Source organism: Globicephala melas, chromosome 2 (assembly GCF_963455315.2).
Source record: "Globicephala melas chromosome 2, mGloMel1.2, whole genome shotgun sequence".
NCBI classification, from domain to species: Eukaryota; Metazoa; Chordata; class Mammalia; order Artiodactyla; family Delphinidae; genus Globicephala; species Globicephala melas.
In genome coordinates this window covers 9,970,989-9,986,082 of record NC_083315.2, presented here as the reverse complement: position 1 = coordinate 9,986,082, position 15,094 = coordinate 9,970,989, and the positions used below count along the sequence as shown (strand labels likewise).

General features: G+C 40.0%; 1 protein-coding gene across 2 annotated transcripts in view; it reads left to right on the top strand.

The window, feature by feature from the left end:
- MYO3A (myosin IIIA) overlaps window positions 1-15,094 on the top strand; it is a 171,449-nt gene that overhangs the window by 139,443 nt on the left and 16,912 nt on the right. The window contains exon 29 of one of the 2 annotated variants that reach the window (XM_030837214.2): window positions 647-791. The exons of the other annotated variant lie outside the window; for it this stretch is intronic. Within the exon in view, the coding sequence (XP_030693074.2) occupies window positions 647-791 (145 nt within the window). The remainder of the gene's footprint in view (window positions 1-646; window positions 792-15,094) is intronic. 2 annotated transcript variants of the gene reach the window in all.

Genomic DNA, 15,094 nt, shown 5'->3' with positions numbered 1-15,094 from the left:
GAGATTAGGACCCTGACCTGCCAAGCAGCTGCCACATTCAGGAGATGTAGAATCGCCTGGCATCACCTACAGCTGGCAAAACCACCGTGGGAGTGGATTCAGTACTCCCCGGGAGCAGAGCTCGAGGCAGAAGAGCAGGAGCCCCACCTTCAACCTAGCAGGGCAGCCGTGTTAACAGACAAGGTAGAGGCAGAGGGGCCAGGATGGAAAGAGGAACCAGGAGAGAGAGGGTAGCGCTGAAGTCAGGCGAAGAAGCCTGGACAGGAAAGGAGGGAGGTCAACACAGTCACAGTCAGCAGAGGGGCTCCTCAGGATAAAAGCAGAAGAGCCACGGCGGCAGAATGCTAAGGATGGAAGCCAGATCTTAGGGACCCTGGGAAGGAGTTATCAGGAGAGAGTGCTTCTGGAGGGTCATATGTTGGACAGTTCTGAATGGAAGATGTGAGATGGGCAAGTAGCGCAAAGGCGGAGGTTTTGTCAAGTGAGGACTTTATCCGACCTTGGTACGGGGTCAGGGTGAGTCCTGGAGAAGAAGTACATGAGAGCCCCAGGGGGAGCGGTTCAGGAATTGACCAGACCCCAGTGTACCTTGGAGCTCACTGAATTCTCTTCCTTGATCTAATCTGATATGTGACCTTCTTTTTAGATAACAAAGCTATCTGAAGAATATTTCATTCTGCAGAAAAAACTGAATGAAATGATTTTGTCACAGCAACTGAAGCCTCTTTATCTGGGTGTCTATCCTTATAAGCCAATTACTAGACGAGTTTCTTCTCAGCAGTGCATCTCAGGTAAAGATGGGTAGAGTTGGAACTTCCCGAAGGGACAGGCAAAGCCAGATACTTTGTTTATTAGTTGTCCACCTTTATTCTGTAGCAGATTTGAGGTGACAATGTTTTAACTGTCTTGGCAAGAGCCTTCATTTTATTTCATTTTTTATAAGTAGATACACATTTTTCCAGAATATTCCACATACCCCCTACATTTTTTGATTTCATTCTCCTCTTCTTTTCTTTTCTTTTTTTTTTTTTGCGGTATGTGGGCCTCTCACTGTTGTGGCCTCTCCCGTTGCGGGGCACAGGCTCTGGACGCACAGGCTCAGCGGCCATGGCTCACGGGCCCAGCCGCTCCGCGGCATGTGGGATCTTCCCGGACCGGGGCACGAACCCGTGTCCCCTGCATCAGCAGGCGGACTCTCAACCACTGCGCCATCAGGAAAGCGCTCCTCTTCTTCTCTTTTTCTTTTCTTTTTTCCCTTTATATACACTTTAACTAGAACTTGGCATATGACGCCAAAAGGGAGTAGAAAGGGATGGAGTTGGGGGAGGTTGGGGAGCAGGGTGCAGTTTGGATAAGCGGGAGCAAACAAGTGAAATATATGTGTTCCTTCTGTCAAAATCTGTATGTTAAGTAGAAGGTGCAAATCTCCATTCAGATGCACAAACCCAGATGCACTATTAAATGTTCTTCTTATCAGCCTAAGTCACTGTCTGCCCACATGCACTAAACTGGTGGTGAATTCAGACTCAGGAATTATCAGACCTCCCCTTCCCCAGGGCTGTGCAAGGGCCCCGGGGCCTTATATAGCCACCAAAGGATCAGGTAAAGCCTGTAGTCACTAGTTAGTTGCCCACAGGTACTGCTGTGACCCTCATCTCCTAGCTGGCCTCTGCTGCTCCCATTCGCGCAGGAGACGCTGGGAAGCGGGTGTGTCAGGAGTCTTACCAGGTTTGCACACGCTCCCAGTAGCCCTCCTCCCTGCAGCCTTACCACCTCCCCAGGGGCAGCCACCCATGGCCCTGCTGGGCCCTGTCTGGGAGAATCTGCATTTATTTTCCTTTGGTCCTTATTTCTCGGAGGCCCTCGCCCGCTCAGGGCACCAGGCCCCACCTCTGCAGTGAGTTTGGCTCTTACCAAAGCCAGGACCACCGCTAACCTCAGGCAACTTCCCTGGAAGTCCCTTAGGCAGGGAAGGACTAAGATGAGCCCGGCTATTTGTCTGATACGGGAGGAAGGAAAAATAGCTTAATGTTTCAATCAGTTATCCTGCCACATTGTTTTCAAGACTTGTGTGAAGCTTTAAAAACAGCAACAACAAAAAACACTGCCACGAAGTGTCCACCCTTCCCAGCCCTGCTGCTCCCAGGCCCTGGCCCAGACCTCTTGACGTGAAGAAGCAGCCTGGCAAGTCAGAGTCCGGAGGCCCATTAGTTTGAATGCCACCGATGCCCCCTGCCCAGAGGCCTGCTGACCGGCAGAGCAGAGAGGGGCTCGGGGGCTTCAGCCTCCCTCGTGGCTGTGTGCGCAGAGGCCCTGGTGAAGGCGGGGCAGTGAGGTGCTGGAGGGAGCTTCCAGGTAAGCAGCTCAGCCCAGGGCTCAGCAGGAAGCAGGGGGTGGAGGGGAGCCGCGGACGCTTCCTGGAGGGGAGTGGAGGCCACCAGTGTTTTGCCACGACCTGCACTTTTGACCATCCAGGGAGTTTTGTATGTGTCGTGTGTTGTGTATGTGTGTTTACTGAAAACGCTTTAAGGTGCACAGCGTGATGATTGGAGGCCCACATACCTGGCGAAATATGACTGCAGTCAAGCTAATTAACACATCTTCTTCTCACATAGTTGCCTTTTTTGGCGTGTGTGTGATGAGAGCACCTGAAATCCACTCTCCTAGCACATTCCCAGGATTCGGTACCATATTATTACCTGTAGTCACCGTGCTGTACATTGGATCTCTAGACTTATTCATCCTGCACACCTGCAACTCTGTCCCCTTTGACTAACATCTCCCTGCTTCCCCCGCCTCCCCACCCCTGGTAACCACCATTCTGCTGTCTGCTTCTAGTGTTTGACTTTTTTAGATTCCACGCATAAGTGAGACCATGAGGTTTTTCTTCTTTCTGCACCTGGCTTATTTCACTCAGCATAATGTCCTCCAGGTTGATCCATGTTGTCCCAAATGGCAGGATCTTCTTTAAGGCTGAATAATATTCCTCTGTGTGTGTGTGTGTGTGTGTGTGTGTGTGTGTGTGTATCACATCTCCTTTCTTCACTCATCTGTTGCTGGACACTTAGGTTGTTTTCCCTATCTTGGCTATTGTGAATAATGCTACAGTGAACATAAACATATCATGTAAGGTACTGATTTCATTTTGGGGGGATATATACCCAGAAGAGGGATTGCTGGATCATATGGTAGCTCTGTTTTTAGTTTTGTCAGGAATCTTCATATTCTTCTCCATAATGACTGAGCCAATGCACCTTCTCACCAGAGGTGCACAAGGATTCTCTTTTCTCCACATCCTCTCGTCAGCATTTGTTTCTCTTGTCTCTTTGACAGTAGACATGCTGATACCTGTGAGGTGATATCTCACTGAGATTTTGATTTGTATGAAAGCACTCTTTCATATACTGTTGGCCATTTGCATGTCTTCTTTGGAAAAATGTCAATTCAGGTTGTTTGCCAATTTTTTAATCTGGTCGCTTGTGTGTGTGTGTGTGTGTGTGTGTGTGTGTGTGTGTGTGTGTGTGTGTTTGGCTGTTCAGTTGCATGAGTTCCTTATTTTGGCTATTTGGATATTGTCTGAAATATATCCAGTATGTGGTTTGCAAATATTTTCTCCTATTCTGTAGGTTGCCTGTTATATCTTGTTGATGGTTTCCTTTGCTGTGCAGAAGCTTTTTAGTTTGATGTAGTCCCACTTGTTGATTTTTGCTTTTATTGCCTGAGCTTTTGGTGTCATATCCAAAATATTACTAGCAAGGCCAACGTCAAGAAGGTTTTCCCCTATGCTTTCTTCTAGGATTTTTATGGTTTCAGGTCTTACGTTTAAGCCTTTTAATCCATTTAGAGCTGATTTTCTTGTATGGTGTAAGATGACTCCAATTTCATTCTTTTGCATGTGGATATCCAGTTTTCCCAGTGCTGTTTATTCTTTCCCCATTATGTATTCTTGATGCCCTTGTCAAAATTAGTTGACCCATATATACTTGGGTTCATTTCTGGGCTCTCTATTCTGTGCCATTGATTTATGTGCCTGTTTTAATGCCAGTACCGTACTGTTTTGATTACTTTAGCTTTTTATTTAGCTTAAAATCAGGAAGTGTGATGCCTCCACTCTTCTTCTTTCTCAAGATTGCTTTGTCAGGGACTTTGAAAAGGCCTAAAAGCAGCAGAACTTTACTAGAAAGTCAAAATAGTTCACTTCATTCTTCAATGAGGCCAGCCTGGCCAACATCTGAATTTTCCCCTGTCCCTGAGAGTAGCAGAGGAAGTGCCTGAGAGAGGGCCTGAAGTGGCCTGAAGACACAGAGGGGTCTGGGCAGACCTGACAACCCAGAACCAAGTAGGAAGGGAGGACACTGGGAGATGCAGTGGCCCGGGGAGAAAACAGAAACCCAGAATGACTAAGTTTTCTCAGAAGACACTAAGAAAATGGAAAGCAACTGAGTTTAACTAGGATTCGTTAACAGTAACGTCATGCTAGAAAATCGAAATGAGCACTAAGAGGGAGGAATTAAGTCGAGTTTTAGGAACATCAAGTGACATTTTTATACATCTGAACTGTTGTACATCGTGACCACTTAACCCAGATGAAGTGGTGGCTGAGACAGTCAACAGTCTTAAGCAAAGGTTAGTCGGTAGGTGCCCTACCAGCTAGTGGGTAGATGCCCACCACCCTACGGGTGGATGCTTGCATGGTGACTGAAGCCGTTGAGTAGATGAGATCATCCAGGAAATCCACCTACGGTGAGAAGAGAAGAGAACCAGAGCGTGAGTCTAGACGTATCCGGGTCAGGTAGAGAGAACCCAGCAAAGAGGACCAACCAGAGGGGTGGGAAGGACACCAGGGAGCCCAGTACTTCAGAAGCCACAGGAAGAGGGTTTTAAAGATGTCATGCAGGATGATGCTGACAGAGCAAGTGGGGAGAGAACTATAAAATATCCATTGAATCTCCTATATGATAACAGTTACTTACAACTTCCCCTCACGTTTGTGAATAGACACGAAGGGAAAGGGGGATGCTGACAATCACTGTGCTACTTCTGGGAGATTCACCCTCCGATATCTGCCGGGTTTTGTCATCAGGTGTAGTCTGTGTTCAGGTATTTTAATGATCTAGGCAGCTTTTTAAAAAATTTCTTGAATGGTTTATAAAAGTTCACAGTAAATATAGTTCAAAGAATTCAAACTGAGGTCACAGATTGGGCCAGATATTGCTTGGTCAATATTTAATCCCTGCAAGGGATCTAGATTCATTATTGTACCTTTGGATGTGCTTATTTACCTCAGGAAAATCAAACTCCATCCTAATTTCTCTGTAAACCAGCCTGGGTTTGCCAATCTTCTGACCACATTTAAACCAAGAATTTCCACCACCTGTTCCCTTTTCCTCCAATTCTAGTGATTTTCCCAGTTATACTTACATACCTTCAGACATCACAAACCCCACACAGGTATTCAGATGCACACTTATAGGAGGGAGTAGATTATCAGTACCATGGTCCATATTTACTTATCCTCAAGTTATTTCATGTAGATTGGTTTTGTCTTCCTCAGTCAGATTTTCAACCCTTGCAAGCAGGACCATGCCATGTACTATATGTTCATTTTTCTGTTACCCTAGCACACTTATTCATCACACTGTAGGCATTTAATAATGGCTTATTAATTGGCTGGAAAGCTGTTTAATTTCCTCCAAGAATTATATGTGGAGCAAAGTACAGTGGCCAGTGGAGCAAAGATTTAAAAGTTTTGTTTTTATTAAAACAAAAAAATGTTGCATTACATTCTTTAAATGTTTATTTGTTTTTGTATGTTGTATGCTTTTAAACTTCTAGTCAGGGAAGGCCTTATATTGTAGAAGGCCTAATGTCTAGAGGTCCTGTCTCCCTAGATCATCAGAATTGCTAACCCCGCAATTTGGAACCTCGCAGTGCGGGCAGCTGCCAGCCCCCGCAGAGGCGCCTTTAGCCGATACGCTGTGGAACCTGCCAGCGGGGGTTCAACAGGCCACCGCTGCAGCACTGACCTTCATGGCAAACCATACCTCCCCATGAAGAATTTCACTTGGAAGACCAAATCAAGCTAGTTTACAAATAATTATGTCACTAAAGTAGGCCTAATAGTCACCTGAAACTTTCATTATCTCATGCTTCTCAAAAATCTACAAGCATCTTCAAATAATTGCTACACCCGACTTCGTTGTAACAACTCAGCCTTAGCTGGATTACGTAAAGTGACCTGAGAAAGCTTCTTACCTATTCTGAAGAAAGCCCTAGACCTAGAGGGCTGAGATAGGGAGGGTGGGAGGGAGGCTCAAGAGGGAGGGGACATGGGGACATATGTGTGCATATGGCTGGTTCACGTTGGTGTACAACAGAAATAACACAGTACTATGGAGCAGTTATGCTCCAATGAAGATCTATTTTAAAAAAAAAAAGTACAAAAGCAAATTTTTTCTAGAGGTCTCTTTGAAAATTCATCAGGGTATTCTAAGTTATAATCATGCCTAATGGTCGTGTGGTGAAAACAGTGAAGGGGCCAGTAATATATCTTGAATGTATGGTTATCTGGTGGTTCAGCTTGATTTAAAGACAGATTAAGAGAAAAGGAGCACAGAATCGGCCTGGGCTGGATACCTGTTGGCACTGAGTGATGTGTACAGGGAGGTTCATTCTGCTATATTCTGTCTGTTCTTTTCTGCTCTTGTGAATGTTTGAAATTTTCTATAATAAAAGACTAAACAAACAAAAAAAGCAAGCCCTAGAAAATATGGATAATAAATGAGAATAATTAAATTTTCAACTTTATTTTAACAAGCTGTAACCTTATTTTATAAGGTTCTCTCTCTGTGAGACATTTTATAATGTGCGAAAGTGTCGAAAGTAAAATAATGTCCAAGTGAAAACTGAGGAACTAATTAAGAAGTTTAAAAATAAAATTAGGTAAGTACACGAACTGCTTGTTTTATATCTTTGTTTTGATAATAATCATTATCAATTGAAACTGACAGGAGTTAACTGCACCTGCATTTTCACTGAGAGGAATTTAGTACAGGATTTGTATAACTAGAGTGCGGCCATCTGATCACAGAGCCTGTGCTGTTGTATTCAGAAGTATACGATGACATTGCATTATTTCACTTTGAATAATGTGCAGAGTTGCTCCTTTGGGGGGAGGGGGCGTTTCTTCTTAACTATGGTGCACCTGGCAATTGTGTTGACCTCTGTGAAGAGAAGAAAAAGATTAATTGTAGGATAAATATACCCTAGTAACACAAAAGCATATTTTCTTTCCCTCTTTTTACAAAGAAGCTGTGACTGTCCAACAGGCTGTAATTTTTTTAATGGGTTGCAAGGTTAACAAATAAGGACATTATGATAATTCCCATGCTTCATTTACATAATACCATCAGTAAATTCAACTCTAAATCAAAGCAGTCCCTTGCCATGCATACATACAGTAGATATAATGAAAATGCTTTCAGAGTAAATGTCAGAAGAAAAGAGCAATCTATTTATTTCTAAATTCTTATGGCATCTAGATTCATGCAGTAGTCCTAATATTTTCAGTTATTATGGTGCAGATTTGGTATTTGTTGTAAGGTATGCCTGTCAATTTACCATTGTAATGCTGGTCCTAGAAATGCATTTTGCAAACTACCCAAGAATATGTCTGCACGTGTACCTGTAAACATATTTATAGCCATGTGAAGACCAGGTAGCTCAAATAATGTTGGGTCACATACTTTATAGGAGTTTGTTTTTCATTAAGAGTAGAAAGTAAAGAGAGATCAGAAGTTATATTGCTTTTCCTCCCAACATACCTCTGATGATCACTTATCTTCTTACATTTATTTGCTACTATTCTCTCTTCATAAGAAATAATACTAATTCCCCCCGAATCTTTCAAAAAACGACAACCTTCAGTATCCAAAAACAAATGATTTTATTTATACCCTTACAATTCAGTGAGTATCATTTATTTTTAGCATTTCAGTTATATTAAATACTAACCATAAAAGCAGTTTGCCAGACATGGGTTTACACTCTGAATTATCAAGTGTAAATTATTGATTTTGATGAGTTAACTGACTTAATTCCAACAGAACAGTTGACCTAGAAGCATTAAATGGAAATAGTTAAATTTTTTGCACTCAAATTATTTCTTCTCATTCCACAATTTTTATCTATTCTACACTACAGAGAACATGGAGCTGCCATGGAAGCAGGAAGGCAATGAACAGTATATTTCCCCCCAACTTCCCATTAAATTTCTGATTAAAAAATGCACGAAGAAAAGACTAACCATGTCCTCAGCAAAGGAAACAGTTTTTTCTTTACATATTTTGAGATGATATTACTTAGCTATGAGATCAGTTCAAAGGGAAATTACATAGCATATTTGACAAAATAATACAGTCAACAAGGTAAATTCACATGGAGTTTATAATTTCATATCACATAGAGAAAATACCTTCTTAAATATCTAGTGTATTTTTAAAATTTTCTTACAGACATACTGGGCTAGTCCATAAACTCCCAAATATCAGAACTGAACCAGATTACATTTTCTGACCATGATGCAATTGAGATAGAAGTATAAAAATAAGTCTTAAAATTAAGAATCAGTATGAAATCTGAGGTGAGGCAATTATAATTAGAGTTATAAGTTATTTCAAAATAATAAAAATGAGAATAGCTATATATAAAAACTATGAATGTAATGCAACCAGATCTATATTCATGGGAAAATTCAGATCATTAAATGTTTTCATGATTAACTGAGAGAAAATAATTTAAAAAGGATGTAAAGTAAGATTTCTTTTTTTAAAAAAAAAGGAGAACAAGTATTTTTCAGCCCCAGGAAAAACACAAAAAGAGAAATAATTTTGATAAGACAGAAATATACCAGATATCTAAATGAAGCTAAAATAGTATTTTTTGAAAATAAAACAAAATAGACTAATTACCTAAAAAAGTAGCCACAAAAAAATAGAAATAAGAACAGTATTATAATAACTATAATTGATAATATTAAAATCTTGGCATGCTATGAATGCAATTTCACAGAGACAAATACGAGGCTAAAGTGTAAATTTCTGAGAAGACATAGTCAGTACGATGATGTGTCTGTCAAAGAATTCTCTTTAAAAAAGTGTTCAGGAACTCACAGTGTTTTAGACAAGTGCATTCAAAATTCATGGAACAAGTAATTTCCATAGTGTGTGATCTGCTTGGGAGAAAAAGAAAAATACAGAAAGTCACCTATTTTATGAAGATCATCTACCCTAGAAGCAAAGTCTGACAAATAACCTCTTAGGAAGAAGGAAGGGAGAGGAGGGAGAAAGGAGAGAAAAAGAAGAAGAAAGCTATGGATCAATCTCAGGGATTTAGAGGTAAAACTCCGAAGTATAGTACTAGCTAATTGAATGCATATTACATTAAAAGACTATCCAAATAACATATCAATGTAACATAATATCCAAAGTTCAAAAGAAAAAAGCCATCTTGATAAATGCTAAAACAGTTTTCAATAAAATCTAACACTGAGTCCTAATGAAAAGCAAAACTCTTACTTAATTAGAAATAGGAGATGCTTTAGCAATATAAAGAGTATATTTCTTAAATCAATTGTCAACATCATAATAATGGTAAAACACTGAAAGCAGTTCCTTTAAAAAGCGGGATGAAGGTAAGGATGCTAGTAACAACACTTTGTTACGTTATTTATTTGGGAATTTCTAGCTGAAGCAATAGGACAGCAACAGAAGTTTCTGAAAAGCATGATTATTGAAAAGAAGAAGATAGGATTATAGGAGTATTAGCAGACAACATGAATTTTGACAATAAAAATGCAGAGAATGAACCAAAATAATGATTGGTACTTGTAAAAGAATTCAGCAAAGATACGTAGCTTTCCTATAATAATTTATAATGGGAAAAGAACATATTGGAAATAAGAGCAAAAACAAATAGAATACCTTGAAATAAAGTTAGCAAGAAAACCACAGAAAGATTAAAAAAAAAAAAAGCAGAGTGGACAGTGGAATGACCCACTGTGTTTCTGGATTGAAAGATAAGAAAATGTAAACATATTCTAAACTTGATTTCTAGGTTAAAAAAGTTGTGTTCCATTTCTATGAGATTTTCTTCAGAACTTAATGTCCCTAGATATCATTTGTAAATTTCAGGAAAAAAGAATAATTATAAATGAGGTCTTGCCTTTCAGATGGTAGAACAAATAATATAAAGCTACCATTAAAACCATATGCCTCTGTTATGAAAATCAACCACAGATTAATGGAACAGAGCAGATAGCCCTAAAATTGACTGTAGTATTTATAAAAACCTGTCCCCAAAAGATATACAGCAAACCAATAAGAAATGGACATATAATGCTTAAATTTTTCTGATTTGGGGAGAATAAATAAAACAGCCTTACCTTATACTGAATACCCCAATATTTACCAGATATATTAATGATTTAAATGTGAGGAAGAAACCAGATGATATGAATTGACTGTTTCACAGTCTCTGCTTAGGAAATGACAAAGCATAAGAAGTAATAAAAAGCATTACAAAGAAACACTGTGGTCGATTTGCACTGTGTAAACGTTAAAACCTAGACATTAGAAAGCCTCATTTAAAGTTAAAGAGCTACAGACAAACTGGATAAAATATATAGAACAAGTGGAAAAGTGGTTAACGTATGTAACATAGAAAGAGCTCTTATAAATCATTAGGAAAAACACAAACACCATCCATGGAAAAATGGACACATTGATTTATTTATAGAAGAACAAATGCACATGGAAAACAAGCATATATATGATTGCCGTGGAAATTAAAAGTATAAATTAAGTTACTATTTTTTACTCATCACAATGGCAGGGATGAAAAAATATTTAACGGTGACAAGAATGTGCTAGTTTAATTATCCTCAAACGCTAATGGTGAGACTAAAGACGCAACATTTCAAAAAGTAATTTGGCAAAATATGTAAAAAAGCATTGAAATCGTTTCTGTCACTCACCCAGTAAGCCCACTTATGAGAACATAGCCTAAGGAACTAATCAGAGTTGAAAGAGAAAAATTACGTACATGGCCAAAAATAAAATTAGACAATAAGAAAATGATTAATAAGTAATGGCACATTCATATATGGAATATAAACAGCCCTTAAAATTCATCTTTCATAGAAGAACCTTAGCAAACTGCTAGCTAATCTAACTAGGGATACAAGACTGCAGAATTGGAATGGGAATCCTGTAAATATATCAGCTTAATCTTCCCGCGTGTCAGGGGGTTCACTGACAAGAGCATCCATATACAGGGCTCTAGAGAAGCCGAGAGACTGGTGGAGGGAGGGCCAAGTGCTTGCTCTCCAGTAGAGTGGACACTCTCCATCCCTCCCTACCTTGGACCTTCAGAGTCCATTCTGTACAAAATGAAGAATCTGAATAATGTTCCTGCAGCCTATACAGGGCTTCCACACCAGGTGGGAGAAGACTAGAATGCCATCTCCAGATAAGTTATCTTTGCTGCCAGGCTGTCTTGTGCCACTGAAAGCTGTCTTGCCACCTCCTGTGGCCATGCCTGCGACCAGACATGTCCTTATAAGGAATAGTAGCTTTTTAAAAATATTGGTGTATTTCACCTTACCTTGATAAGAACCACCTATCTGTTACAAAGTATGAGTGGGGCAGGGACGTGGGGGGAGGCCAGAAACAAACTGAATGTTGCTTGTTTAAAATCAGGTAGTATTCTTCTATTCTGTGGTTTTTACAGGGCAATTTGAGAAAGTAACTGAGCAGTGAATAAATAATTTTCCCAAATTTGGCTCTTTGGAAAAAAAATTAACGTAGGTTTTCACCTCGAGCTATATACCCATATATTTTTCAGATAGAGATCAATATGGTCTTGAAAAACAACCAAGAGGTAATTGGGGGGCTCTTAAATGCCACCCCTGAGTTTTCCTTATTCTCCAGTCAGGTGAGCGTGTAGTTTTGTTGTCTGTCTCCATAGTTCCATGGACGGTCGTACACAGGATACATGCTCACAGCTCAACATGACACCCAGTAGGTGGCACTCTCAAGACACTGTCAGCGTCACTGTGTGCATTCCCGTATGCTTCTCATAGGGCGCCCCCGTTTATGTATGCTAGATGGCTGGGGGTGAGGGAGCAACCTAACTGCATGGACCAGACGAAACTAACTAGCCTCTGAGGACTCTAATCCATTACCTGTGCCCTACGGGAGTGACGGAAGAAAATGGCAGAAACACAGTGAGCATGTCCAAGAGACAGATGGTGGTCCAGAGGGGACGTCTGTGGGTCTCACCACACAAATAGAGCTGCATTATTCTCCTGTTTCTTCTGTGAGACAGGAGGGGCAGGCTGGGGGCAGCATCTTCCCCAAACCTAAGAGTGTAATTTATTGAAAAACTAAATGCTCAGTTTTCAAGGTTCTTGTGCAAAGTACTCAAACCAGAGTGGCAGAAAGCTTGAAGCCCATGAGCTGTAGGATAAGGACAGGTGGGAGTTGGCTCTAGGGCATCGGTGTTCAGTTGATAGGAAAAGACGAACTAAAGGAATCACTTGAGCAGTTCCGAATGGGGCTGGAGGCTGACAGCTCCCTGCTTGCTGAGAAGGTCAGAGAGAGCCTGTGAGCCAGACCACTGAACACTAAGGCATCCCTGAAGTGTTCAGGACACTCAGAGCAGACTTACAGCTCTTCACCTCAGGAAAACTCAAGGGAACACAGAGTGGAGTAAAACAAGTGGTCCAATTCAGGGCAACCATGAGAAGTGAAAATATCTCTGGGAACTCTGAGCATGAGGCAGTGCAAGGCAGAGAGGAGTGCAGAGGGACTGAACTGTCCACACAAGCTCAGAACCTGCGTCCATTTCTGTTCAAGAGCGCCTCGCCTGGCTGAAGGGCAGATGAGGTGAAAGGCAGACAGGTTGCGAACCTGACTACGGTGAACCTTGCCTTTAACAAATAGCAGTGAATATTCCTCCCTTCTAAGATTTCCTCTGGGTCCCTATATTGCTTAAAGTTCATGACTGTCCATTTGTAAATGGGAATTTACAAAAACTAAACAATTGATTTCTTAAGGAAGATATTACAATAACATAAGTGCATTTCTGTGCTGCTAATATCCTATTTATACATGTGATACTTTTGCAAATTATACTCTGCATGTTTACTTAAGTAAAATAGTATAATTATGATTAAAATGAGAATATATACTGAAATTCAGTTTTCTAGAGCAAATATTGGCAATGAGTTTTAAATCTGTCTTCTTCTGAATGCAAAACGTTGAGATGTTTTTCCTTTCATTGCATTCCTGATCAACTCAAATGCTTAATGAAATTATTACCAGAACTACAATATAAATAAATACTTTACCTTCTGGCTATTTAATATAGCAGCAACCTTTACCAGTTAATACGTATCATGCACATCATACAAAATAGTCACAAACCTAATTTTGCTATTGCCAGCGTTGATGCGCTGCTGGTAATTTGTGATTATAAATGTTTATGTCACTTTTGTAATTAAGGGGTTAGAATGACGTTGGCAGGCAGTGTTTGTGCTCCCCCAAAGGAACAAAAATTTAGAGGGCAAAATAAACTTAACGCCTTTCTGAAATATTTGTATGCTGAAAAGCTCACAGGCAGTTTGCTCTTCAAAAATACAAAATAGCCTGGGGAAATTTAATCTGAACAGTCAAACCCTGTTGAATACATTCCTCAATAATTTTCACTTACTGGCTGCCCACGTTACGTGGCCATGTCTTAAGGGAAGACACCCTTTAAGAATATTTAGCATTATCCTGGTGAAGAAAAAAGTCAATTCTGCAAGATATAAGAATTAATTGGAAATTCTGAAAATTCAACACGTTTGGGGATTTTTTTATCTCTGTAATATGCACATGCCCTCATGCATATTTATAATTTTACATAAATGTGACCATACCATACATTCCAGGATTCTTTTGAATGCAATATTTTTTTCATTTTCTCTTTTTTTCCTGTTTCTTCCCCTGTCCCGCCCACCGCCATTCTCCCTCTCCAACCCACATTACTCTCCCCATCAAGGAAGCTCTTATAAAACATGTGTTCTTTTATATCTTTTGTAGATGTGCATAAATGCCCTTACAGACACATACAGATATAGAGATTTTTTGTCATTATTTTATTATGCATCTTGCTTGTCTCCCTTACTACCTGAGCAGGAATCCCTGCACATCAACAGGTATAGCTAAAAATCATTCTTTTTAATAGCCATATGGTATTCCATATGAAGATCACAATAATTTATGTAACCTTTCCCCTATTGTTAGGTATTCACTTTGTTTCGATTTTTTGCCACTATGAAAAATGTTGCAGAAAACTTCTCTGAAATTGTCCTTGTATACTGATGATATTTTTATGGGATAAGCCTCCAGGGGTGGAGTCGTTGAGTTGAAAGGCATTTTGGGTTTTGATAGATTGCTTTCCTAAAAGGCCCTAAGAAGATGTTTCCTTCAACAATTTGTTTGAATTCACTTTTTCTGACATCCTGTCCAGCAGTGTTATCCTTCTTTTTAATCTTAGCTAATATGCCTGGAGTAAAATGATATTACACTGTTATTTTAATTCATATTGTCTTGTCTGCTGACAAGCTCATTTGCCTTTCATGCTTGTTGGCTTTTTGGATTTGCTCATCTTGAACTTGCTACTTACATCTTTTGCTCATTTTTCTGTTGGTCTGTATTTTGTAGTCATTTGCCACCTTTTTATGACTTCTGAGTTCTAGTGAAGACATTTGTACCCCTAGATTGTTCATGAAGTCATCCAGATTTCCTTTCAGGATGTTTGTGGGTTCCTTCATTTACATTTATCTTTGAAGAATCAGGATTTATTTTTGTATCTGGTGACAATAGTGATCCAGTTAAGAAAATTATATTATTGAGTGTCTGCTCTTCACTTTAGCACTGTGTCTCTAAGCTAAAATGGATTCAGTTAGGCTTTTTAGCATCTCCAAACACCTACCACCTGTACATATCCAGTGAAGAAGCATGAGGGCATCAGATCCTAAGGTATAATGCCC